Source organism: Pleurodeles waltl, chromosome 3_1, assembly GCF_031143425.1.
Source record: "Pleurodeles waltl isolate 20211129_DDA chromosome 3_1, aPleWal1.hap1.20221129, whole genome shotgun sequence".
Lineage (NCBI taxonomy): Eukaryota > Metazoa > Chordata > Amphibia > Caudata > Salamandridae > Pleurodeles > Pleurodeles waltl.
In genome coordinates this window covers 151,344,855-151,372,144 of record NC_090440.1, presented here as the reverse complement: position 1 = coordinate 151,372,144, position 27,290 = coordinate 151,344,855, and the positions used below count along the sequence as shown (strand labels likewise).

General features: G+C 42.3%; 1 protein-coding gene across 3 annotated transcripts in view; it reads right to left on the bottom strand.

Moving 5' to 3' along the window:
• The window catches only part of LACTB (lactamase beta), a 118,983-nt gene extending 96,166 nt beyond the window's left edge, over positions 1-22,817 (bottom strand). Inside the window, exons 1-5 of one of the 3 annotated variants that reach the window (XM_069222004.1) lie at positions 22,380-22,817; positions 13,889-13,955; positions 11,012-11,202; positions 2,739-2,810; positions 2,177-2,492 (exon numbers count right to left, since the gene is read on the bottom strand). In XM_069222004.1, coding sequence (XP_069078105.1) covers positions 2,177-2,492; positions 2,739-2,810; positions 11,012-11,202; positions 13,889-13,955; positions 22,380-22,550 — 817 coding nt within the window. In that variant the 5' untranslated portion in view covers positions 22,551-22,817. Of the gene's footprint in view, positions 1-2,176; positions 2,493-2,738; positions 2,811-11,011; positions 11,238-13,888; positions 13,956-22,379 lie in introns of those variants that run through there. The other 2 variants (XM_069222002.1, XM_069222005.1) reach the window with 2 other exon arrangements.
• Positions 22,818-27,290: the final 4,473 nt, after the last annotated feature.

Below are 27,290 nucleotides of genomic sequence, written 5' to 3'. Positions count from 1 at the left end.
GTTGTTCACAGTGTACAAGTCTGAGTCGGAGACCATGTATCGCAAAGGAGGCTGCTGTGAAGACTGACGTTCCGATCAGGCTGTCACCCATGTGCAGAGTAAGGCGATGACCCTGGCTGGCAGAAGGGGCTGCCGTGAATATGAACCTGCTGCTGTGCTGATCGGGCCATCACCCGAATGAAGAGCAGAAGTGATGACCAGTTTGCCAGACTGGGCCACGGAAGGAAGACAAGGAGCGCTGCCTGGTGGATGCCATCACCATGAGGAGAGGATGCTGTGGTGGTCCCTGCAAGCCTCACCATGACTAAAGATTGGAACCAGGAATCACTGACAATTCCTCCTGTGCCGTTCCCCAGAGGGGAAGACTAAAGGAAACTTATCGCTGCATCTGATGAGGGCTGACAAACTCCGAGCCGAGGCCCCTGCAGAGCCGTTTGTGTGCTATTCACCCGAGGCAGCAGCTGCAGCCGCCATGCCCATCAAAGAGACACTGCAGGAGTCTGCAGTCAAAGAATCCTTGCCGTTGCAGGTAAGACTAAACTACAGGCCAGAAGGCCCAGGGGAAACTTGTCTGCCAGCTAACACTTTGGCGGGGGAACACTTAACTTTTCTAATAGAGTCAGAGTAGGACTCCTTTGACTCAGACTTCTAGTGGGTCCTAACCTGAATGTCACCTAAAGTGAATGGGGAATAACCACTACTACTAGTGTGAGGGAAGCTTGAATCGGGGAACTGCCATTAGAGCACTGAATGCCGGGGGCTGTGTGTGTTGTTTGTGTATGCCGTATTTCATTTTGTGTTTTAATATGAATACTACTTTGCTATGAAAGGAAGTATGTGACTGTACAATAATTTATTACTGCTATTGAACGTATTTTGAGTGTGAGCCTGCTTTCAACCCCTGTATCTACCTTCGTCCCACAAGAAGCCATGGACTGCTCTACCTGGGCTACCACGGAGAGTTAAGTGCTGAAGGGCTACTTGGCCCAGTTGATCGGGATCCATAGGTCAGGCCTTGGGGCATCAGGAGTAAAAGGCACCAATCCCCATGTTTGGGCCCAGTAACTTCTGCTTGCCCCATAGCACTGGGCTTGGGGTACTGGCAATTGCCAGCAAGCAGTGGGGTACCTAACATTTAGGAGCCTTGGATACAGGTAAGGCATTGGCCATTTCTAATTTATGCCAGCGGAAAGCCGGAAAGCCTAGTTGTTACTCACAAGCGGACATAAACAATGGAGAGCACATGCCTGGGAACAGACCTCAGCACCATGTCCACAGATCACATCAAGGATCTATGTAGGGTCAGAGGGTTCCCAGGATTAGGGACAGAGAAGTCTTTGCTAATTTCACTAGGGATCCGATTAAGACACAGGGTGAAAAGGAGGAGGCTGCAGTTGTCTCATTAGTTTCTGGCTAGACAAAGATTGTAATTAATAACACTAAGAGGATGAATTTGGGCATGTTAATTAACTAGTGAACAGAACTAGGTGAATTAGAACAGTATAAATGAAAGAATTGTGGATTTTGGACAGTTGTAACGTCTTCAATGAATAATAACAAATGTATTTTTAAAAAAATTGCCCATTTCCTTATTCCCTTCATCAATTAAAACCTGCAATGAGATAACATAGCATAAAACATGTATTCACAGGAAGACCTAAATCAATGGTTCCCAACCTTTTGATTTCTGTCGACCCCCACTTTATCCTTACTGGAACCCGAGGACCCCCACTGAATCATTATTGGAATCCGAGGACCCCCTGCTGAGTCATTACTGAAAGCCGGGGACCTAATCTGTTGATATCATTTAATTTTCTAAGCAGTCGGGATCCCCCTGAGGGGGCTTCGGGGATCCCGAGGGGTCCCCGGACCACAGGTTGGGAACAACTGTCCTAAATAATAGTTACATTTGTTTTCATATAAGAGGCAGAATAATCTTTGTGAGCATGTGTACTTTGGACTTTTATATTTAATTTGGACTTTCTTGGAAATTTATCAAATTAAAGAAGCACCTAGCACTTCAGAGGAAAAAGTGGCAATTTACTGAGCAGTCAAGGTCTCCAGAGGTCATGAGCCCATCCCATTAAGAGTTCAGAAAAAACAGCTATTTCACCTGCTAGCTTACTTGTTTCAAACTGTGAATAACTATAATGTTTAAAGAACTTCAGGAGCTTACCTGGTTTAAAGACCAAAGGATCATTCTTAAACAGCTTCAGGGACTCGATCACACTTTCAAATTTTTCTTTCAAGTAATACTCTTCTGCATCAAATTCCTTTTCTTTTTTAGCAAGAAAAGAGCTCTGTCCTTTACTGTCACTCCCTAGTTCTTCCTTGGCTTCAAAAGCGGTACCCTTGTCAATGGTGTGATATGCTTTGTCACTAGCTTGTTTTCCACCGCTGGCAGGCTCCTTGCCTTTCACAGCTTCTAGGGTCTTCAAACTGGTGGCATCTTTGGACGATTTCAATCCTTTCTTGGAAATTTTCTCTCGTGCCTTGTTACAGTTTTAAAGTTTGCATTAGATATATTTTACGTCATGTCACAAACTACAATAAAAATAGCAGTATTTATCAAGGCATCTGTTTATTTTACGTAACAAGTTTAGAGGGTTAATATATAAACAGAATGGCACAATCACGACAAAACAGAATTGGAGTCAGCTCTTTTTCCAGTAAACTGGCATATATTGCTTCCAATATTAAAAACACTTTGGAGTTGTAAGTGATTTATTATTGCATACCTTTGTCACATCCTTTTCATAATGACGAATCCCACTCAAATGTGAAACCAACAGCCTGGTGGTAATGGTGACCTGCCAAAACCAAACACAATTACCAAATTAAATAGCATTCACATCAAAGAAATCAGTTACTTGCATAACTCTGGAATATCTACCATCCTCCCTTAAGAATGTGTCATATAGTTTGCCTGCTTGAATGGTCTCTTCAGTCCATAAGATTTATTTATGTAATGTTATATAATGAGGACCTAACCACATAGGCAGTGGAGAGCTTAACATAGAACGGAACAAGATGCATTAAAAGAGTGTACAGAGGCATCAATCGAAAGGGGCAGCAATATTACAGTAGAACAGAACTGGGCTCAGGTGTTATCTAAGAAGAGATTAGATAAGAAAGGTGATGAGACAAAGGGTGGAGTAAATGTGGCATGGGATAGTTTAGGTAGACAAGGAGGCATGTCCTTAGTCTAGTATGCAAATGTTATACCTTAGATACCTATGTTTTAGGAATTTTCACTAAGAGACAGGGCATCACTCATCTATTAGCACAGGTGCAATGTGGTTTGATGCTTTCTCATCAGAGTCCCAGAGTACTGCTGCGTGAGCATGGCCTTCACGGGTGCAATTGTGATTGTGGAAGGCCTGCTAAATGGCATTCCCTCCATCGAGGTTGGAGTACCAGGGTTTGTGCTGATGTTCTGTCTTGATTTTTCTTAAGCTGTGGTGGTGGTAGGTTGTTTTGTTTTTAATAGATTAGCAAAGTATTTGCTCTTATTGGAGTATTGATCGATTGTGAATCCTAGATATTTGGCAAATGATATAAGTGACTGTAAGATGCATACCTGGAAGGTATGCACTAGAGGATGTAGGACAAAAAAGTGATGCCGAGCAGGTTAGGATTTTGCCTGATATGTTCTTTAAAGGTTTTGAGGGCACATGTGAAATCCTACAGCAGTGGTTCCCAACTTTTTTACTTCTGTGGACCCCGACTATCAGTACTGGAACCGAGGGACCCCAACTTAATTATTACTGGAATTTAGGGACTCCCCCAATGAGTCATTACTGAAAGCTGTGGACCTAATCTTTTAATAATATTACAATTTCTAGGCAGTCGTAGACCCCCTGAGGAGGCTTTGCCTGTCCCCGAACCAAAGGTTGGGAACCACTGACCTAAAGAGTGAACCCCCTGTTGAATGCTTCCTGTTCTCCTTTTGGAAGAAGCAGTCATGGTTCATAAACTAGAGCAATTCCTGACCTGTTGATTCCTAATTGGAGTTTTAGTAGGGTTGATTTTCAAATATACAGCTCCCAATCAGGGCTGAATGGGATGCAGATGAGTGATCAGTGGACAAGTGTCGACAAGGTTACAAAACAACTCTAAGTCACTGGAATTTTGATAGCTGTATATACCCTGCCCGATCCTTATTCAACAGTTTTTTTTTTTTTTTTTTTTAATGAGGTAATCAGTGCTTCCAAGCCAATAGCTCCGCTAGTTAGGTTTAATTAGGGGGGGAAACTTCTGTGATTGTAACAGTGTACAGCAAACTGACTACCTTAAGCTTTACAAGCTTTAGGTTTGAGCAAAATATATCTTAAAGCTCTAGAAGTCTTGTTCTAACTATTTAATTGAAGACTGGATCTATGACCTAATAAAACTAGCTAAATATCTAATAATAAAAAGATTCGGTGTCAGAGAATGAAATGTCAGGACAAATATCAAACTTAATGAATGGATATGTGTCTTTCTCCTAAAACATTAGGTTCCTCCTACAGCCTTGGTGTCTCAATAATTCATAATATTTACCCATTCTTGAGTACAGTAACTTTTAGATATAAACAACTGAATCCTCGCCTTCATTTCAGCTGTTGCTAAATGTGGTATATTATGAACTGTTCCTGTTCCTCATTTGTAGGGTTTTTATGGTCAATAAAATATTATAAATGAGGAACAGTAACAGTTAATAATATACCACATTTAGCAACAGCTGATTTTTATGGTCAATAAAATATTACAAGAAAAAAGAAACATCTCCCCCAATGCAATGGTGGGTTTGATAACCTACTGTGTGAATTCCTGCGGTTTGGGACCCCACACAATAGCCTTGAAAATCGGGTAGCTACAGCCTCAGGATGATGGTAAAATGAGATGTGGACAACCACATATTTCGGTTCAACAAGGAAAACAATGCTGAAAAAGAAAAAAAAAAAAAAACACAATTGTGAAGCTCAATTGTGGGATCTATTCTACATTTTACTGAGCCTCTGTACATGAAAGTAAGCCAACCAGGGTAGAGGCATGTCAAACGTTGTAGTTCCACTTGCAGCCAAGAGGAAAGGGGTCCAAGAGCACAGGAGAGACAGTTGTAGTAAACCACAATTCTGTTGGAAAGTCATTATCTATATTTCTGTCTAATGCTATTATGTTTTTTTCCCAATCGTGCATCAAACAGGGTGCACTAAGAGTCCGTCTCCAGTCCGCTCGTGGGATGAGGCAGAAGAGAACTGAGACGTATTTCCACCAGACTATGGAGGAATGGCTTATGGCGCCTTGCAAGAGGCTTGTAGGACACGTGGCAGCAGTGCTACTTTGTCCTTCAAGTTTCCTTGAGAAGATGCCTGGTAACGTTCTGCATTCCAAAAGCATTACCCAGGGGTGTGGAATTTATTAAAATATCTACTTGTCCAGTGGACAGGTTGCTTCTCAAATCTACTTGTCCTGTAAAAAGATCTACTTGTCCCTTTGGTGCCATGTAGTGTGGCGACAAATTATGGCAGCAATCTCATTATGTAAGTGCTCTGATAATAGCCTCTCTGATTATGCCAGGGCTACTACCATAGTAGGGCTTAAATACTTGCAGTTTCAATCCCTACTGTAACAATTTCCTTATTTTGCCACCTTTCTGCAGATCTGCATACTGGGGCTGGAGGAAGCAGTAAGCAATAGTTCTAGGGCTGGAATGCCTTTGAGTCTGCAAACCTACTAACCTGGTTTTTTTAAAGATTTTTACCAGCTTCTCTCTAATATTTTCCCATAATAAGAAAGGTTGGACATTTACTCCTGACAATGGCAGAATTAGAACTTCTTCCAGGGTTGGGAAGAAAGTGGCTGGAGGGAAAATGAACTTTCAAATGCTCAATAGATTTTTACATGAGCAAATCTACACATCGTATTTACCCATGCTAAAATACAGTTCACAAATATTTTATAGGGTACAACATATACCATGGGTGCACTTTTGTGACTTTCTTTAAGAATTTGGGGCCACATGTAGGTAGGTTCAGATTTGCGACCTGCAAATTGCGAGTCGCAAATCCGAATGTAGGATGGTGTCCCTGACACCATCTGTGATTCGCAAGGGCTTCGCAAATGCCCACCTCATGAATAATCATGAGGTGGGTCGCAATTTGCGACCCCCTCGCGAATGGCGGCCCTCACAGGGATGGTGGCCTGCTGGAGACAGCAGACCACCATGTCTGTGACTGCTTTTCAATAAAGCAGTTTTTTTTTTGTAATGCAGCCCGTTTTCCTTAAAGGAAAATGAGATGCATAACAAAAATGAAAAATGAAACGTTTTCGTTTCATTTTTTCAGAGCAGGCAGTGGTCCACAGGACCACTGCCTGCTCTGAAAAAATGTTTACAGTGACATTCACAATGGGGAAGGGGTCCCATGTGGATCCCTTCCCTTTTGCGAAAGTGTTAGCACCCATTTGAAATGGGTGCAAACTGCGATTGGTTTGCACCCGCGTTCGCGGTCACAAAACAATCCTACATTGCACTGCGAGTCGCAATTAGGAAGGGAACACCCCTTACTAATTGCGAGTCGCAAACCCGTTTTGCGATTCGGTAACCAGGTTACCGAATCGCAAAACTGGGTTTGTGCATCGCAGTGTGCTTTTTGCATGTCGCAAACAGCGAAAGTCGCTGTTTGCGACATGCAAAAAGCTACCTACATGTGGGTCTTGGTCCCTAATTAGGTCTGGTGTTAACAAAGACATTTTGTTTTTATTAAACTTCTATTTCTCTCTCTTTCGGCCGGCTTTACTGTGAGTGATCGCATTCTGCTCTTCCACAAGGAGCATATTGCCACACAAAGTAGTTTTGTTCAGTGTCAGGAACTACAGTGGCAATCAGTGACGTAACTAAACTGGAGGGTGCCCCTTTGTAAAGAACATGGAGGAGCCCCCTCTCCAGACTCACTCTGGGCAGGTGCTGTGCTGAAGGGGCCCCCTGGAGGGCGGCTGCGGGGCCTTTGTTATGCCGCTGGTGTGCTTTTAGAGAGTTCAAAAACTTTTTTGGGGGGGTTTGCCAGTGTTTGTTACAATGTTGAGGGCCTGGTAGCTCCCACAACAATAAAGTGTTACAAAAGCCATGTCAAAACAAGACACGCATTGATGAAACTAAAAGACTTATAAAAATATGTCAGATCAGTTGGCTTTGTCAGTGTTTGTTTATTTTCATGCTTCCCATAATCGTGTTGAAAATGGTTACACTGATTTTCCATTAGAAATATTTTTGGGAAATACTAGCATGCATCAACACATTTTACTAAATGACACTTCATTTGCATATAATCAGAGAGCATTCTGGGAGCATTATACTTAGCCTCATAGCCTAAACTTTTCAAACATGTGTATACACGTTTTTTTTTTTTTGTACTGGAACCAACGTCAGTAGTGAAGTGTGACCTTAAAACATTTATTTACAGCACTCACCCTAATAATGAAGACTTTCAAATAATGAACCATAAATACAAGTTCGAACAGCATTATCTTTTGGAAACACATTAACTCAACTGCAGAGAGTTCCACTCTCTGTAATCAGGCAGCCAAAGGGTTTGTGCTGCAGGGGGTTGGGCCTACTTGTCCCAAGGACAAAGTAAACATAAAAACTTGTAGCCCTTGACCCCAAACAAGATGTCCCGGGCGTCGGGCGATAGGAATTCCACATCCCTGATTACCTCTTGCCAAATAAGTTCACTGAAAGCTGCTTCGTCCCTCAGCTCTTTTGTTTTAAACCTTGACCGTTCCCTTATTACTGGCCTTTAACTTGTACCAAGACCATGATTACAGATTTTAATTTGGCTTTGTTGTTTGGATTGTGTTGGTACCCGATCCTACCTTACTTTAAGCCTATCTTCAAAAATGGGCTGTTAAAAACAATTGCCTTGCTTCCTCACCTGTAATGGCTTAGGTTCGCAGCAGATTGAAACCTTGAACTAGGTAAGCAAATGTTATTGTTATTTCAGATTGATTACTTATGTGCATATGCTTGTTAATGGCGCCAATACATATCTGTACTTCACCTACATTTCCTATGTGCCCTTCACCTGCCGAGAATGCCAAAATGCGTAAACCTCTTTGAGAGATCTCCACTTGTAGAGGCCGAGAAGTATTGGCGATTTCTTGTTCTCTCTCACTCCCACCCCACCTCCCCTCCAGTTGTTTGTTCTGCTCTATGTATTCTATGTGCTAGCAGGACCATGTTATGGCCTGCGGGGCAGAGTGTTGTCAGACTGTGCTAGGCACCAGTAGTGACTCCTGAGTTATTGTAAATAAGGTGTGGCCAGCAAGGACTGAGGCATCCTGTAAAACAAATATGAAGCTGGTGGTTCGTGGAGTGAGGAAGTCCTCACATAGGTATTCCATCAAATGTTAGTCATAGAAGTGCTAATTTTTAAGTATTTGTGTGCTTTGCTGATGCTAATCATGCCATTTTCTTATATTAGAGTCATACTAGTGGGCCCGCGAGCTGGTTTTTGGTGGGTCGAGAAAGTCTGGGTAATAAAGATGCCTTTAAATTCTGTGTTAAACTTGTCACGTTTGCGACGGCTTCAAGACAAAGGTCAAATGTCAGGCTATGTCTTCAGATAAACTGATGTGGGATTGGTGTTTACTTTTCTTTCTCTGACTGCAAAGTGAGAGGAGTTTTTAAAGTGAATTATATGGCAGTCTTGTTGGAGTACGTATAAAGTGAAAGAAAAAGCTATAGGATGTCATGTTTTGCAACACACAACAAAATGTAAATGAACTGTATGCATTCAGCAGTGAAGGAAGTAAAAATTAAGCACATTTTTGTGTAATTCTGAAATGTGCTGGAAACAGAGATTTTAATAGGATCAAAACAAATCAGGATGATGCACAAGGTAGTGGCCATTTCAATGGGAAATATGCTGTCTGTATATGCCAATGCGCTACCACACAAAGCTTTAGTTATATTAAAAATAATCACCCCTCCCCATGTCTAAGGAAGGTCGGTCATGAAGGTTTGTTGCTCTAAAAAGTGGATCATGGTTCTAAAAAGTTTGGAAACCACTGGTGTAAGGCACTTCAGAACAGCAGAGAGTTGAATCAGAGAAAACCTAGTAAGTAACTTACTAGAGTCACTGAGTGGGCATACTTACAGAATGGGTTCATATTGCACAGGAAATGAGAGTTGCAAGGAAGGAATGTGAAACGTATTTAAAAAAAGTGTTCTCCAACAATTAAATGTGTACCCGCTCTCTCATGGGAAGCAATCCAGTGCATTACAAAGAGCATAAAAGCTCCAACTTGCATTGCATTGCATTAGACAATGGAATGACAGGTAACTGCACCATAGACTCTGGATACTTAGTAAAGAGTACCTCACTGAATCTACTTCCTGGCTAGAAGAGATACCCCCCACAGTACCACACTCAGAACATAACCACTGATGGTAATCAGCTCTAAGAGGCTGATTAGATAAGGCAAGATCACTGGGAAGAGTGGCCATATATTTTCACATAGGTGTTATTTGAATGATATGTGTATGTAACAAAGTTCATGTTAGTGCTTTCAGATTACAATACACGAGGTCTTAAAAACATGTTCTAAACTAGAATCACTATCGGTGGGTTTGAGTACAAATTCTGTGAATGATTCTGGCTTTTCTCACATTGCCCCCAAACAGGGCAACAAGATGGAAAAAACACTTATCCCATTGTTAATTGCTGTTGCAGAACATACTAATACATCAACCTGTATTTATAGTATGCTGGTAGGTAGGAGTCATTATGACCCCGATGGTCAGTGTACTAGTGGAGGTATTACCGCCAACAGGCTGGCGGTACATACCTCCACTATTATGACACTGGCGGTTTGGCCAAAGCCAAACCGCCAAGTTAACACACTGACGGTCATGGCGGTAACAACTGCATGGCTTGAGTCTACAGTCTCCAGCCCGGAAGCCGTCTCTAGGCCGCCCATGGCATTTTGACCATGCCCACCGCCATGGTTTCCGTGGATTCTGTACCGCCACGGAAACCATGGTGCTAGGCACTATCAGTGCCAGGGAATTCCTTCCCTGGCACTGATAGGGGTCCCCCCCTCCCCAGAGTTCTCCCCACCCCCCTCCCAACCCCACCTCATATACACACATACACGCACATATATACACACACATTCACCCACGCATGCATACATTCACACAGCCACACACACACAGCACCCCCCACTCCCGTCAGAGAACCCGGCTTACCTGCTTGCAAGGGGTCCTCCGGCAGGAGACGGGACGCGGCGCTGCTGCCAGCAAAACACCGGCGTATCATGGAACATGATACAGTAGGTGGTGTTTTGCTGGTGTGGCGCTGCTGTCAGCAGCGCCACCTTACCGTTGTACGTCGCCATGACCGTAGCCGTAATTCTGCCAGCCTTCTGGCAGAATTACGGCTACAGTCATAATGCCATGGACGGTCGGTAGCCATGGCGACGGTATGTAGGCGTCAGTCGCCGTGGCGGTAGGTGGCATTTGCCGCCAATCTTGTAATGAGGGCCTTAATCTGGTTGACATGGCTACTAATGGTTCAAGACAGTTATATTTGCAAACAGTTTAAGAACCCAGTGTATCCACAGTTAAAAGTTATTAACCTAATCCTGATCAGTGTCAATTTAATGCCACATTTTTGGTGGACATTAAAAGCTGCTTTTGAGAACTAATGGTATTATGTAATGGGTTATCATATCATAGTATAGTATTTAAAACTGTATTACATTCAATATGTTGTCCCTTGTTTTATGATTCACATTCATGACTGTTGAATTCTCCAACCTGAAAAATAGGTGGGTTTGGGTGGTTAAGAGGAGGCCCCAAAACATTGAAAGGTTTTTAAAATCTCACCGTATGATAATCTCAGCCCTATTTTACCCAAGATAGTCTAAAATTGTTAGAGCTGCTGGTCTCCCTTCTAGATTAAATAAAGAACTATGCATATTGTAAACTGAATATAATGAAACAGCAACAAGATTCAACTTCTACCTTTTCCCCTTCAAATTCTTTTTCAGGGAATTCTGGGACATACTTCTGTACAGGAGCATCCAAGTCCAATTTTCCTTCTTCCCAGAGTTTGGCAATAGCAGTCATAGTGAGACTTTTGCTGATACTGGCAATTCTCATGACTGTCCCAGGCTTACATGGCACACGATTCTCAACATCAGCAAATCCCATACCTGGAGGAAGAATTATTTTAGTGAAATGACATCTCCTGTAACAGAAACAAGACTCTATTTAATGTTGGTCAACTAGCAATAGCAGATGCATACTGACGGATCAATCATATTTAAAAGAAAAACATGCTTCCAGGAGTCTGGCGCCATGCAGGTAGGAGGTACATTGTTCTAATTTCATGATAGGCGCTGTCACGGCTTCATCTTCCCACCAACTGCCCCTATGCCCTAGTGTTCACTCCAGACCACACCCTGGCATTCAATTACATTATCTGCTCTCGGCATTCCAGACACCGGCTCATGCAGGCAATGGGGGCACAGAATACTACACACCTCCCTTTCCTACAAACAACACAAAAAAGAACACACCCACTACCTTATGCATAACGCACAGAACCAACCATTTACAATCACTCAATCTCCAACATATCTAGCTTACACATTCACCCCACGACAACCAGTTAATCCCTACATTGCCCACACAGACATGGCAAGACTTCAGACTCCCACATCTCCGCTACCACTGCGCAGTGGTAGAAGTCATGCAAGTCTTGAGACCACCTTGGACATAAGACCCTACCACATGTTTGTACACACATAATGACCTCATACAATATTTATGAATGCAGGTCATGTAATCAAGATTCTCAGTCATGCAAAAGCCAGAACTGGGAATCTATCAGTTTCCTTCAACAAAAGTGTTCCCTGTTATCCCTAAGTCTACACATTCAAGACACAAATAAAAATAAAGGGGGAGGTTAACCAAACTCAAATTAAAAATTAATTTGACCATTCTCCAACACAAAAACGTACCTCACAACAGCGTTCGTGCACAAAGTCCCCAGACTTCTACATCACACCACAAAACTATGCAGGTGACACAGACAAAAACAACTCTCGCATTTTCACTGCCTTTTTCTAGCAACACACAAGCAATGCCAAACAACACACAAAAAAAGGCACCTCAGCACTCCAACACACCTAACACCCAGTCACACTAGCTGGCTAAATCTACACGACAAAGAGCCAGCCAGAATGAAGCACTTCATCTGCTCTCAATGCCACTTCTTTGAGAAGTCTTCCAAGCAAAATGAAGCCAATTTCCAGTAGATCCATACTCAAAAATTGACACAACATAACACAAACACTAGGGTAGTTTAGCAAGACAACTACTGCCTCCAGATCATGTAAGAGACTATGGGCGTGCTTACCTGAAACACACTACAGCTACAAAACAACCACAAATGTATTCTACCTCCTGTGCCACACATTTGTCAAATCCTACTATTTTTACAGGATGTCGACTGGTCGCAGAACACACTCGGACAAAATCTGGGACTATCAACCACAACATCACAGGAAACAACACTTACCCACATTTTTACTCCAAGGGCTACATCTCCTTACAAATTCAGACAACATGCCACTTGTCTTCTCCCACACTGCACCCATGGGGTACTCTTCCTCAACTAAGCACACAAAAGGGTGCTTCCCCATGCAACTTCTCACAACAGGGTAGTACATCCCTAACTTTACATACCATGGGTACTCCCTGCATGCAACATTTAACAACAGCTCCTGCCTTTAACAACAACTAGTGTTCTTTCTCTAGTTCCTGCTAACACACATATGTACTACACGTTTCTGCCGTGACAGGGTACTACTTTTCCACACATCTTCGACACCCAGCCATGCACAACAGAGGTGTCTACACAACATGCAGATGGGTATTACATTCTGTTCCCTAAAGTAGGCTCCATATAGAGTTGAAAGTAAATGCTCACACTTTAATCCCAAAACAACCTGCAAATTGATAATTTACATTTCCAACCTGTCCTGCAGCACTAGGAATTCAACATTACACAATCATTAACATAAACTGCACTTCCCAAATAGGAGTCGACTTACACTGAAACGTATTAACCCAACACATACATTACTAAAAAGATGTATATGGTGCGTGTCAATATGCAGCAATCAGAGCGTTCAGTGGAGTGGTTGCAAGTTGATACCCACCGAGAGCGGAATAGTATTGATTAAGCCACCTCAGATTTTAAGCATATTATTTTGAGATAAGCACACAGAGAACAAATCTGAATGCAACTAATTTACATACTCAATAGCTAGCCTGAAAATGTGACACTGGCCAGATCTCTACAGATTCTGTTCTAGACCAAGATGCTTTCTCAAACTTTAAAAAAAAAAATATATATATCAAATTCTATTTCCCCACACAGACACTTTCACAGATATTCAAAGAACAGAACTCGAATGCAAATGCTGGGATTAGGTGTTGCCAAGAGGAAGCTTCATCACATGAGATGCACTATGTTTTCAGGGCGAGCCAACTGTGTGTGTTCAATGAAGGTTTTGGTTAAACTTGCCCAAAACACACAGTGAATGAGATACTTAGGTTTGGCACGCCTCAAACCACAAGCACCACATTTGCAGATAGAGGAGCAAAGGGTCGGGTGAATAACCAAGGTCTCATTTATAACAAAATACCAGTTAATAAATCAGTAAGCTAAGAGGGACCGCCCTCTTGTTTGATTTATATTGTACAAGATTTTATGACTACACAATGAGTTGGGCAAAGAAAGCTGCAAAACGTAGACAATACAATAAATTAAACATAGTCTCTGAAAACAAAGTGCCGTAAAAAAACAACACAAAAATTCCGTACACCTACCCTCTGACCACACTTCCTTTCCATCCACAGAAACACCAACAACTATGCCGGGAGCTCCAACTTCAACCTGGAAAGAAAGAGAAAACGAGCATTGGCAAAGCCAATAGTATGGCCTTTTTAAAAAAGCGTTTCTTCATTGGTTCTAGATCCTGCATGTGTGGCTGCGCAATCAGTGCAAGGAGGCATGCTGCTTCATAAATAGTGCAATACAACCATCATATTCAAGTGCCCAAAGGCTTGGTGGAGCATCATGCAAAGCCATGGGGTAAAATATACTTTAAAATGCATAAAGGAAAATAAATTGCAGTAACTATGAAATGTTTGCAGCCACGATGCAAGTCTCTGCCATAGCCATCAGGTTGCCTCATGGCATGTCCAAAGATTTCAGTCCACGAATCTTGGATTGTTGGCGTCACACCAATCCTTCCTGCATACAAAGTATAGGCCTACGAGGCGATTAGTGAGAGGAATGTTTTTCTAGTATTTTACATTACTTCTTTACACCGGGGCATACCTTGCGAAAAAACAATCTTGTGACACAGCAGACAGAGACTGATTTGGAAATAGAATGTTTCTTAACTAGCTATTTTCTCCACAAATCCATCCCTGTCTGGTAATGTCATTAAAATCTTGCAAAGGCCTAGTATTCTTATCTCAGAACCAAGCCTGCTAGGCCATCTAAGAGTCATAATTACAATGAAACCTTAACAGTCCTTGTATCATCAATGAAACCCGCAGGGCAGCCTAGTTTAAACTCAATGTAGTCCCACCCATTTAGCGACTAGTGAGAAACCAGCTAGAGCCTCAGAGGTAAAGCACAGCCAATCCCCCTGGTCAGCAACATAACTCTCATTGGTGCTACTGGAAAATTTGCTTTCAGTCTAACCCACAAATGTAGCTTCACAATAATAATGAACTTCTGAAAAAGGGAGGAAGCTTTAATCTGCTCATATGGAGGGATGCCCTTGGCTGGCGTTAGTGTGGAGAAAACAAACACAGATAGTAAGTAGGTGTCTGTTCCCAGCACCTCAGAGTGTGATCATGCCCCATAATGATTCATCTTTCAGCTGAACATGCACCTGTAGGTTTGTCTGTTCAATCTGAGGCCTTTGTACAAGGACCACACATCTCCTCCACTTTACCGCAAACGGCCTTGGCCACAGAACTGTGAGTGGAATCCCTGCATCAAAGAAGACTGTTTTGTAACTACACTGGTGAGACCTCCATATTGAATGAGGTACCCAGGGAGGTTCTGCAGGAGCCCACACACGAGCTGCAGACAGGTCAAGTGGTGTACCCCTAAACTAAATTGAACGGAAGACCCACGTGGCACAGTGCAGAGCTGAAAAGAAAATGCATGCATTCAAACTCCTTTTTGTTAATAGGTTTTAAAACATATCTGTTTCTAACAAAACAGTTGCTATGTTATAACCCCAATATATTTAACCACTTGTACAAGTTCCAACAAGAGGAATAAACAGTCACACAAACAGTTCTGGAAAAAATGTTTGAAGTACAAATTTACCAAATCTTGGTCCTTCATGGATTATTGATGTAACAGCGCCTATGACTGCAGCGTTCCAATATATGTTAAAAATAGGCAGCAAAATGTGAGTTCAAATTAATAAATGTAAAATGGTACATACAGGGAGTGCAGAATTATTAGGCAAGTTGTATTTTTGAGGATTAATTTTATTATTGAACAACAACCATGTTCTCAATGAACCCAAAAAACTCATTAATATCAAAGCTGAATATTTGTGGAAGTAGTTTTTAGTTTGTTTTTAGTTTTAGCTATGTTAGGGGGATATCTGTGTGTGCAGGTGACTATTACTGTGCATAATTATTAGGCAACTTAACAAAAAAAAATATATACCCATTTCAATTATTTATTATTACCAGTGAAACCAATATAACATCTCAACATTCACAAATATACATTTCTGACATTCAAAAACAAAACAAAAACAAATCAGTGACCAATATAGCCACTTTTCTTTGCAAGGACACTCAAAAGCCTGCCATCCATGGATTCTGTCAGTGTTTTGATCTGTTCACCATCAACATTGCGTGCAGCAGCAACCACAGCCTCCCAGACACTGTTCAGAGAGGTGTACTGTTTTCCCTCCTTGTAAATCTCACATTTGATGATGGACTACAGGTTCTCAATGGGGTTCAGATCAGGTGAACAAGGAGGCCATGTCATTAGATTTCCTTCTTTTATACCCTTTCTTGCCAGCCACGCTGTGGAGTACTTGGACGCGTGTGATGGAGCCTTGTCCTGCATGAAAATCATGTTTTTCTTGAAGGATGCAGACTTCTTCCTGTACCACTGCTTGAAGAAGGTGTCTTCCAGGAACTGGCAGTAGGACTGGGAGTTGAGCTTGACTCAATCCTCAACCCGAAAAGGCCCCACAAGCTCATCTTTGATGATACCAGCCCAAACCAGTACTCCACCTCCACCTTGCTGGCGTCTGAGTCGGACTGGAGCTCTCTGCCCTTTACCAATCCAGCCACGGGCCCATCCATCTGGCCCATCAAGACTCACTCTCATTTCATCAGTCCATAAAACCTTAGAAAAATCAGTCTTGAGATATTTCTTGGCCCAGTCTTGACGTTTCAGCTTGTGTGTCTTGTTCAGTGGTGGTCGTCTTTCAGCCTTTCTTACCTTGGCCATGTCTCTGAGTATTGCACACCTTGTGCTTTTGGGCACTCCAGTGATGTTGCAGCTCTGAAATATGGCCAAACTGGTGGCAAGTGGCATCGTGGCAGCTGCACGCTTGACTTTTCTCAGTTCATGGGCAGTTATTTTGCGCCTTGGTTTTTCCACACGCTTCTTGCGACCCTGTTGACTATTTTGAATGAAACGCTTGATTGTTCGATGATCACGCTTCAGAAGCTTTGCAATTTTAAGAGTGCTGCATCCCTCTGCAAGATATCTCACTATTTTTGACTTTTCTGAGCCTGTCAAGTCCTTCTTTTGACCCATTTTGCCAAAGGAAAGGAAGTTGCCTAATAATTATGCACACCTGATATAGGGTGTTGATGTCATTAGACCACACCCCTTCTCATTACAGAGATGCACATCACCTAATATGCTTAATTGGTAGTAGGCTTTCGAGCCTATACAGCTTGGAGTAAGACAACATGCATAAAGAGGATGATGTGGTCAAAATACTCATTTGCCTAATAATTCTGCACTCCCTGTACTTATAACCCTATAATAATCTAATAATTGAAAATAAAACTTGATTCTTTCAGATGTGAAAGAATTCTAAATATTTACAGTGCAATAATCACGTCATGGAGAGAAGTAACAGCATCTGTACCAATCATCAATAAAATCCTTCTACAATCATTTCTGAGAATTTCTCAACTTTGTATTAGGCAGGCTTTCATTCGGTGATACTTTTGTTGAGTAGGGAAAAAAAACTATGAAAAAGTAAGGAAGAACTGATTAGCAAATCAAATACTTGTGGACTGATGATAATATGTGCCCCCTCCCACAGGAAAACTGGATTCTGCAACTACTAGTTAGTTCTGTGGTTGGACATATAATTGGACCAAAGACGTCCTTCCTGCTCTCTACCATTCTGTACAGTGGTACTGCCAGTGAGTCCACTGAAGGAGAACTGCTGGTCTTAATGGAGTTCACTTGCACAGAGGTATTGGCCAGAGTTTACTGTCATGCAACTTTAATGTGATCCCAGGCCATGCCGGTTTTCCCCACTTTAGGTCCGATACTGCCCTTCCTGGCATGCTTCCTGTAAAGATCTGCTCTCAACTCTTTACATCCCTCAGCCCAGCAGGCCCTCACTGATCCCGCCATAATTTACTTCACTGACTGAAGTTGGGTGTCATTTGCATGCTGGTCTACACCTACATGCCGGAAGCAACGTGGGCAACCACTTGCATGCCCAAAAAGAAGCTTGTCGTGCTGCAAGGCTTGCCACTGCACTTCATCCATCAGACAAGTTCCAAATGTATTTCTCATCTGCTGCAAAGTCTTTTACTACACCTCTGTACAGGCTTGTACAGCCATGTACAGGCTCTGGGTGCTTCGAAAGATCTGTAGAAAGCCAGACATGAGCAAAGACTCTTAGTATAGTGTCTTTGTCAATGCAAAGCCACACACACCAATAGTTTATTGATTAACTAGTCTTTTGGTGATACAAAACCACACACACCAATAGTTTATTGATTAACTAGTCTTTTGGTGATACAAAACACTGAAAAAAAACGGGTCACATTATTACCCAATAGACACATCTTAAGAGAGACCGAAGACTGCTGGCTCGTAATTACCATCCCCTCTGCGTACAGCCCTGGGCCATGTGCAGATGGTTTTGCATGCAAGATCTGGTCTAACCCACGCTCGGTGGCTATTTCTGCTGTTTACGACCTTTGGTCATGCACAACAGGCGTTGAGAAGAGTGCGATGCGAAGAGACAGAGAAAGAGAACTGATGGTAACTTTTTCAACTTTTTTTTTTAAATTACTTTTCTAAACTTTTTGGACTCCTCTTCACTTTTTCAAACTTGTGAAGAAGGCCTTGTGGTATTTTTAAGAAGTGCTGGTTCGTAGTGCCAGAGATGATGGTTTTGTTCATCTCATCGAAATATATATATATTCTTTTTTACACGTATTGCAGTCTGTTGCAAAGATATGCAACGCTGGGTCTTCTACCTTCTCTGCTGCTAGAAGTATTTGCGGTGGAAACGTTTTCTCCCGCTCTCCATCCCTTTGATCTTTTTCTAGTTCCGCTCGGGAATACTCATTCTGTTGCATGACTCCTAGCTGCTTGATCATTCCACTTATTCTAATAGAGTACATACAGAGATGACATGCTGCATCTCCTAGTCACATAAATTCCCACACTAGTGATTCTCATACAGAATGATCAGGCCTTGCCCTCCATGAATTTGTTGGACTTCCAATAAATCATCTTCTTGCTTTACCACGACAGATGATTGCCCTAAACTTGATCATGTTGCTTGCTAACTCTGTCAAAATTATCCTGCGGACATTGTGGCTAGAGGAGAAGCTTGTCTCTCTCTGTCTCAGTAAAGATGGTGAGCTCCAAAAGATGGGCTCCTAGTTTTTGAAAGACTATGAACTTGTTTTTTTTTCATTGTGTGGCATATTAGCCAATCAGATGCCCCTCTTTTTGTCTTTTGCTTTTTTAGGACTTGTGATTACTACGCCAACGCCGTCTTGCATGGTAACAATAATTTGGGTGTCATCAGCATATGAGGACACCTAGAAGTCAAAAGATCGAACCAATTTAGTAAGAGGGGCAACATACAAATTAAAGAAGGTCGGACTCAGGGTTGATCCCTGGGGAACCCCACAGGGGAGTTTGTAAGGAGCTGAGCAGAAGTCCCCGCACTTAACTGACCGTATTCTCTCTTGGAGAAATGTCTCCATGATGCTCAAAGCCAAGACCTCCCTGTGATAGGTGGTGTTTCCGTATCTGGGGCAATATAGTGTTGAATGCAGCTGACAGATCTATTAGAATCAGAATAGTGCATCACTTTTGATCTACCTCTTTTCTTATAATATCAGTGGTGACAAGGCGGACTCAGTGCTATGATGTTTTCGGAATCCATGTGGAGAGATATCCAGTTGGTCATGTGCCTGCAAGAAGGTAGCAAGTTCTTCATTGATGTGCTTTTCTAACAATTTAGCCAGCATCTGTAGGAGAGCAATTGGACACAACTTTTTTGGACCTCCTCCTGGCTTTTTTTTAAATGGCCATTATGACAGACTCTTTCCAGGTGTTGGGAATCTTTCCTGATTCTAATATTTCTGCATAGATCTTTTTTAACAGCACTGCTATGCATTCACTGACCATTTACATTACTCTGGGGGGACAGTGGTAGTTGGGGGAACCCGAGTGAATCTTAGCCAGATAAGAGATGATTTTGGTAGGTGTTAGGGGTGTCAATTTTCTCAGAGTCGCACCCCCAGCTGTTTTATCATTGAGCTCCGAATCCTGTACTCCTGGGGCCAGTGTGAGGGCTGAGAATTCAGCAAATATCTTCATGACTTTGTCTTTGAAAAAGGTAGCTACACTGTTGCAGAATTTCTGCCAGTTTTCTAGCTCCTGATAGGGGCAGCTAGGTCCTTTACAACGTTAAACAGCTCTTTCGGATGTTGCCTGCATTTCTGATTTTCTGGGAGAAATAACATGACTTGGTATGTTTTATTGCACTTTTGTAAGTACCCCACAGTTCTCTGAGTTTCGTTCTTTCAAAAGGTCCCGGATCAAGTTTACATTTCCTTTCTTGTCATCTGCAAGACCTCTAGAGTATCTCAAGCTCTTTGGGTGTACCATGGGGCAGATTTTTTTCCCCAGATTTAAGATTTGGTTTCCCTCAAAGGTGCTACTATATCAATTGTTTCCCTAACCCATGAGTCAAAGACTGCCACTTGCTGCCCAGGACTTCCCTCAAGTTTCTCCTTACATGTCTCTAGAGATAGGATGAGATCCTTTTTCACTATGTGGTTCCAGTTTCTGCTGGGAGTGGTGGAAGTCTGCCAATGCACTTCAAAAATGTAACATATAGAATTGTAGCACTTTGCAGCCTTATCAGGAGTGGTATCAAGTGCTATACAAATGCTGTATGATCTGGAAAGTGACTGCACATGCCATTCCAGGCAGTATCGTATATCACCCATATGTTAACAGTTTAGAAAAATGCACTAACACAATGGTGAACTACTGGCTATGGTTGGTGCTCGTCGGTGGTTGTAAATGGAAATAAATAATTTAGACGTAGCTGTCAGCATACAGAATACACTAGAGGCCACCATTTAGACTGTTTACTATGTTATGAACCCCCATGTAAACTTTGCTTGGGGCCAGAAAAAAAATTCAGACTTGACTTGGACATCACAATCAAAACAAGCACAAGGGCAGGCGATAGCCAAGGAAGGACTTGGTGCGTAAAACCTTCCAAATGCGATACAAGGTCTCCAAGAAAACTGTAAATCACAATACATTGCTACTAAAGTGTGCAGTGACTTGACGCTACACATAAGAGGCTCAGCGAGAAGCTGAGGACCTGGTTTCTTGAGTAGTCCCACTAGACCCTAGGTGTGGCTAGACTCCCACCTACGCAGCGGCCAGATACCCTCCAGGGTGATACTGCGCTCTGCAAAATTGCATAACCTTACAGAGAAAGTGAAGCATAGATCATAAGACTCAATGGGCCAGAAGTATGACGCCAGTTTGCATTTCTTAATGGTCCGAATCGCTATTTCGGGCAATTAAGAAATGCAAGCTGGGCTTTTCTTATGTACAAAGCCCTTTAACTAATTGCAAATTGTGATTTCTACCGTGTAGAAATCGCAATTTGTGATTCCCAGAATAGGAAATTGCAAATAGGGATTACCTATTTAGAGTCCTATTCTGATGTACCAGGCATTTCCTAAATGCAGCTTGGGCATTTAGGAGATGCAATTACCATCGACTCGAAGTTGATGGTAACCAGGTGCTATTTTAAAAAAGCACCCAAAAGTGTTTTTTTTTAATTGCAATAGAGCAGACACATGCCCCTTGGGCACATATGTGCTCTCCAGGTGCACCCCTGTTTTTGAGGTGCACCAAGGGGTGCCTTTTGCCCATTGCTATCCTTGGTTTTGTATTTCATCAATAGCGATTTCCTAATAAGAAATCGCTATTTGGGACATGTAAAACCAGCCCATTGATTCAAATGCAATGAGATTTCTTAATAGCGATTTCCTAATAGGGATTCCTACTTTCAATGAATCGCTATTAGGAATTCGGTATCTTTGTACATTGCATTTTGCATTTCTTAATTAGCGATTTCTATGAAGTGGCTACTTAAGAAATGCAAAATTGCATTTTCGTACATCTGGCCCTAAGTCCCATGATAAACTGGTAACGTGTGCACTGTGGTCCGTATAAAGGGCGCTAACACATTTCTTAAGACTGTCGGGTGCATATACTGTTTGTAACTCAGCAGTGCTGCAATACTTGCATTTCACAACAGGGTGCTTTTCAGAGACTTGTTGATAAATCTCTTCCTGCCCGGAGTAATGGGATTTGCCTCTTCACAGGTTCAATCCACAGCTGTCCCAAAAGCAGTAGGATGACCTAAGAAAACAAACAAACCTGCAGGCTGGTGTTTTGCAGACATCAGTAGCCTGCCTGCTTAAATCAGGCTGGTTAGCACCTTCACCCCCCCACCCATCCAACTTTTCTTCTGTAGATCCATATCCTGCCCCGATTCTCAGAGCAGATCCGCAACACTCACGCCTTCCAGAAACGCACTGACCGGAGCAAGTCAATAATTAAAACAAGGTGATTTAGAGAAAAAAAACGGTGGAGATTAAATCTGCCACTAAGCACTAGGGTGGCTGAAGCAGAAGACGACGAAAGGTTGAATAACACCATTTTTCGAGAGATCCTGTGTGTTTAACACCCCAGTAAGTGATCAGGATGGCCCGTCCCTGCCAATCTCACCCTGATTCTCCGCACCAGCTCCCTGCTTGCCTCGATGGCTCGGCTGAAGGCCTTCGGCTCCTCGCGGTCTGGTGTTTCTCCGCTGCTGCCGACAGCAAGCCCGAGAGTGAGGCCCAGTCCGGCCCCCAGTGCCCAGAGCCTGTGGGCCCCGGGCCTCACCGCGACCAGCATGGGGGCAGAGGGTTGTAGCGCCTTGAACAGCGTTCACAGCGCACGGCAAGTCAGTGGACCGGAGCCACGCCCTCATTGTGCTACTCGCAGCAGTAAACACGCCCACAACACCCGGGGCCACTCCCACCGCAGCACATGACCACGCCCCGATGAAGCGAACCACTCCCACTGCCGCTTCCCGTGTTCCGTTTACCTTCCATCAATCAGTTTCCGAGCGAGCAACGCGCCTGCGCCACCCCCCACCTCTCAACCCCCCCCCAAGTCTGCGCATGCGTACGACCTACCAAGCGGAACCGCTTTCGGAATCGGATACTGCAGAAGAAAGTCTAGCATGAGGAGGAACTCTTCTTTCGACGTTTTTCATTCAATTAAATATTTTTTGCATTACTTTGCGAGATACAGTTTATTTAGCAGACATCAGAGCTATTTATGAATAGGTTAATATAAAGCTCTATTTGACGGACGGGGAGCAGTGTTAACACCCACATGCCAATAAACCCTATTCTGGCGGGAGACTCCCGATTTTTTAAACCACAAGTTGTTCATTTCGGCCGTCTTCTCCATGAAATTGTCTCTGTTTCAATAGACGTGAACAGGGAAATAGGTTCTCCTGATTGTTTTTTTTTTTTACTCTCCCACTTTATTGTTCTAAAATGTTGGCATATATGTCCGCTGGACCTGTCCAACAAAATTCCATGCACTTTACAAGTCAATAGTTAAACTCGTCGGGCTTTACAATGAAAACCAGACAAGAATCTGAAATAAAACTATTAAGGTTTATTAAAAGGATTCAGATGAAAAAAAGCAAAATCAAATAGTTCAACTCAATTAGTCTCAGAACAAAATGCAAGAAACAAGGGGAACAGATATAGTTCAGCTCTAAGGAATAAATCAAAGTTACAAATCAGAGGTTAGACTATCACTGTGTTGCCTTGTAAAGATCAAGGGAAGTGAGCCCACCGAAATCTGCTGCCCTTATAATAAAAAAAAAACAATGAAAACTATACATTAATAGAACTGTATAAGGGCCCCATCATTTGGACCAATCAGGTTAATGAAAGAACAGTACAGTTTCTGAAATCACATTATTCAGCATTATCCCACAGATTCACATAATGCAGCTCCTACAGATTCACATAATGCACTGAGATCAAAATTGTTAGTACAAATGTCGCTACTGGTTACACAAGGACAGTGGACACTCTCCTGGTGATCTGAATTTTTAATATATCATTTGGAAGCCCATTTAGGTCCCTCTCAGGGAAATGAGAACAGGGCGGATGTGAGTACCTCCCCAGCCAGCAGTAAGAAGAAAAAAGAAGCTCCACTCATCTCTACACTAAAAAACACCAAGTCTAACACAGCACAAGGTGGGCATAGCTCGATCTCACCTTTGACCAAGATGTTTGAAAATGTGTAAAGGTGCCTGACAAATTTAGCTTCCTAAAGAATCCTGGTGAAGCAATTTTTTCATCATCAGTGGGTCTGGTGGAACTTCCAATCCCGATCTCCGCAAACGTCACAATGAACAAAGTGACTTTGGAGAAAGACTACACAGAAGTCAACAAGCCGAATGCAATCGCGGTTTTCGGACCTGTGACGAATCTTAAATTAATCAGTCTAACATTTTTTCTTTGATATTTCACGGCCCTCACCTTCTCAGTCCCCGTCTCCACTATAAGAAAGTGTGGTGACAGTGAGTCAACTAATGCAGCAATTGCAACAATTAGGCTTGCAACGCCACAAGGGAAATGAGGAAGCCACATTTCGACCCTCATCTCCCTGAACCTGTGAGCTTAAGAAAGAATGCTGAGACTGAGCAAGAAAAATAAATTGAAAAACAATCTGTCCTGCTGAATATGAAACATCCTAAAGTTGTCAACAAAGCTCTTAATGAACTGAGGGCAACAGACTCTGCCCTGAGTGTTGCCCAGGGTTTATTTCCTCAAAAGGGTCCAGAGCAAGTGGCCGTAGAGGCTCAGCTGAAGGAGGGGACATAGACTGCAATTGACACCCAAGAACATTTATGGTCTCCGAAATATGACACGCCCAATTCAAGGTCTAATTTGGAGTGTGAAGGTGAGCAAGAATACACATGCTCCCCTTTTAAAACGTGACCAAAACAACCAGTCCCGTACACTGTTTAAAATCTCAATTATACCTAACTTCTTCAGCTGCACTGGTAAAGCATCCACTTCCATCCTCTCTGAAGTTCCCCAAGTAAGACATCGGAGTCTGGAACTTGGCAGACTTGTTGGAGTGTGACTTTTATAATCAATATTAACATGAAAATCTTGCAATGTAATGTCTAACAAAACCACAATGTAATAATAATGCATGCGTTTGAAATGTGCTCACGGGGAGTGGCCACCAGTGTATACGATGATTAATGAAACTGCCCAATAATGAATCAATAATGTACTCATGTATGATTTTGTATTAGCATTAAGAGTTATGTGTTAAGGTTCTGCTAAATTAATCACTAGGCCTTAGCTAGCAAGGGTCTGGGCCTAGCTTCCTGGTCTCATATTAACTGTGTTTTTCTAACGTGCAATGTGCTGCTTTTCCTGAAGCACATGAAGCTGTACTTTTCCAGAAGCTAGAGATATGTGTGTAACTGTAGTAAATCCTTTCTCATGGGACCCGACTTGCTCAAGGAGACATTCTTGCCGAACCCAACAGTGTAATTCGCAATAGGTGCATGGTCGCCTAGACTAGGGGAAGACAATGGAACTACTGACTGGAGCGACAAGTGTAACTTTTCTTACCTGATATTCCACCCGTTGAAGACGTCAATCACAGGAACTAATAAACTGCATGAGAACTGTTTTAGGTGAAGATTCTAGTAAGGTGTGTGACAGATTATTGGACAGAGATAACGATGTACCAAATATTGCCCAATGGGAAATTAGGGACTTGTTCGACAACTTTAATATAACGGCGTGACCCAAGGAGAAATCAGCCATTACGGAGCTATTCTTCACCATTCTTCCGCACCCTTTGCCATTCTGAGATACTTTGTCTTTAGATGTCTTATACTTTAAACCATCCTCATCCCGCCCCTTGCCTGCTATGCATTTCTCCTCCTTATGAGGGCAGAGTTCTTGCTATGCCCTGCTGAGACTTACCTGTTCTATCCTGGCTGATGGCGAATCGACTGATGTCCTGAGGATGAAGACTGACACTGTATGTTGCCCCATTTGGATGGACAACTATCTGCTGATGAAATGTAATTGTCTGTTTGCCTTTTCTTTCTAGGTACCAACTGCTCTTTTGATAGAGGCCATAGTTAGATGTTTTTCAAATTCATGTTGCTAAATTGTTTTGCATGAAGTCCAACATGCTGATGCTAATTAGAGGTTAGTTAAGGAGTTCACTAATATCGGGTGCAAATAGACCAATGACTGAATCTTTGCTTTGTTGAATAATGTACTAATGATACTCTGCTAAAGTTGATCCATGTTGACTTCGTGCTTTGTCCTAATGTTCGTGACCTATACTTTGATAAAGTCTTATTCGAGTTGCCAAATAATAGTAGTATTGATGTGCTTATTGATATTGAGACTAATAAATATGATACTAGAGTGTAACTGATAGGGACTAAATATCGCAACTCTTACTAGATTTGTGTGGTTATTCATGGCTGAAAGGTCATGGTGTGTTTCATTCTTATGAAATGTTATTGATTAGCTTGATTGATTAGTTATTGTGAATATTGATTAGGTTATTGACCTATTGATTGAAATGCTAAACGGATATCTCATTCTGGGAAGTCCCCAAACGTGGTCAAAAGATTCATTGGCCTAAAACGAGTCCCCTTGTAAGTTAAACTACCAAGGTTTGGAGGCGTTATCAGACTCACCCTCTAAATTGATGAATGTAGAGTACAAACCACCATCAGATCCTACCAAAGGTGTAGCCAGACAATTAAAATACCTCCGACTTTGAACCAAAGCTCTTGTGACAGGAAGCAAACAAAGCAAGTCATTACAACCCTCTTCTAAAGAGCTCTCTTGTCTCTTAAATCCAAAAATCTATCCATTCATCCTTCCATCCACTTGCTGATATCCACAATTTCATCTTTACATTCTGTCATCCATTCAGTCTTTCATCTATTGTTCAGCCTTTCACCACCTTGAGGTATTTGTGCACACACCAGAGCCATACCCCAGTCCACTACTAGAACATGTAGAATGTAAAGAAAATAAAAGGGAAAAAACATTCAAACATGCTTATTTAGTTATTAAACACCCAATAAGCTGCATAAAAAAGGAACAGAACCATCACAACCTACACCGACACACCAGTGCTGACTCACCCAAATTAATGAAGACAGACCTCACCTGGATCACAGGAGCCCTTTACAATCCCAGGAAGGGTTGACACATTATTGCTCAATCAGTTGCCCAACTGAGGTTCTGCTCCTGAAACATTAATGGGCTCAGAAATAAAATAATGGACGGAGCATAGTAAGATGTCTCAGTTCCTTCGATATAAGCTTTTTGCAAGAGACTTGATCAAGGCTGCCCCTCCCACTTGAAGGCTTTCTTGGCTTTTTAATGCCACTACCAAGACAAATAGATTTGGTCATCCCAAGGGGGGCTTGGCACTTTATATTTTTGCTTCCTTAACAATAGACATAGACATATTAAAAACAATGGCACTCAAATGATGACAGCTCCACTAAAAGGCTGGCACTCTGAAGCTGATAATCTCCTACTACTTGTTAACGTTTATGTA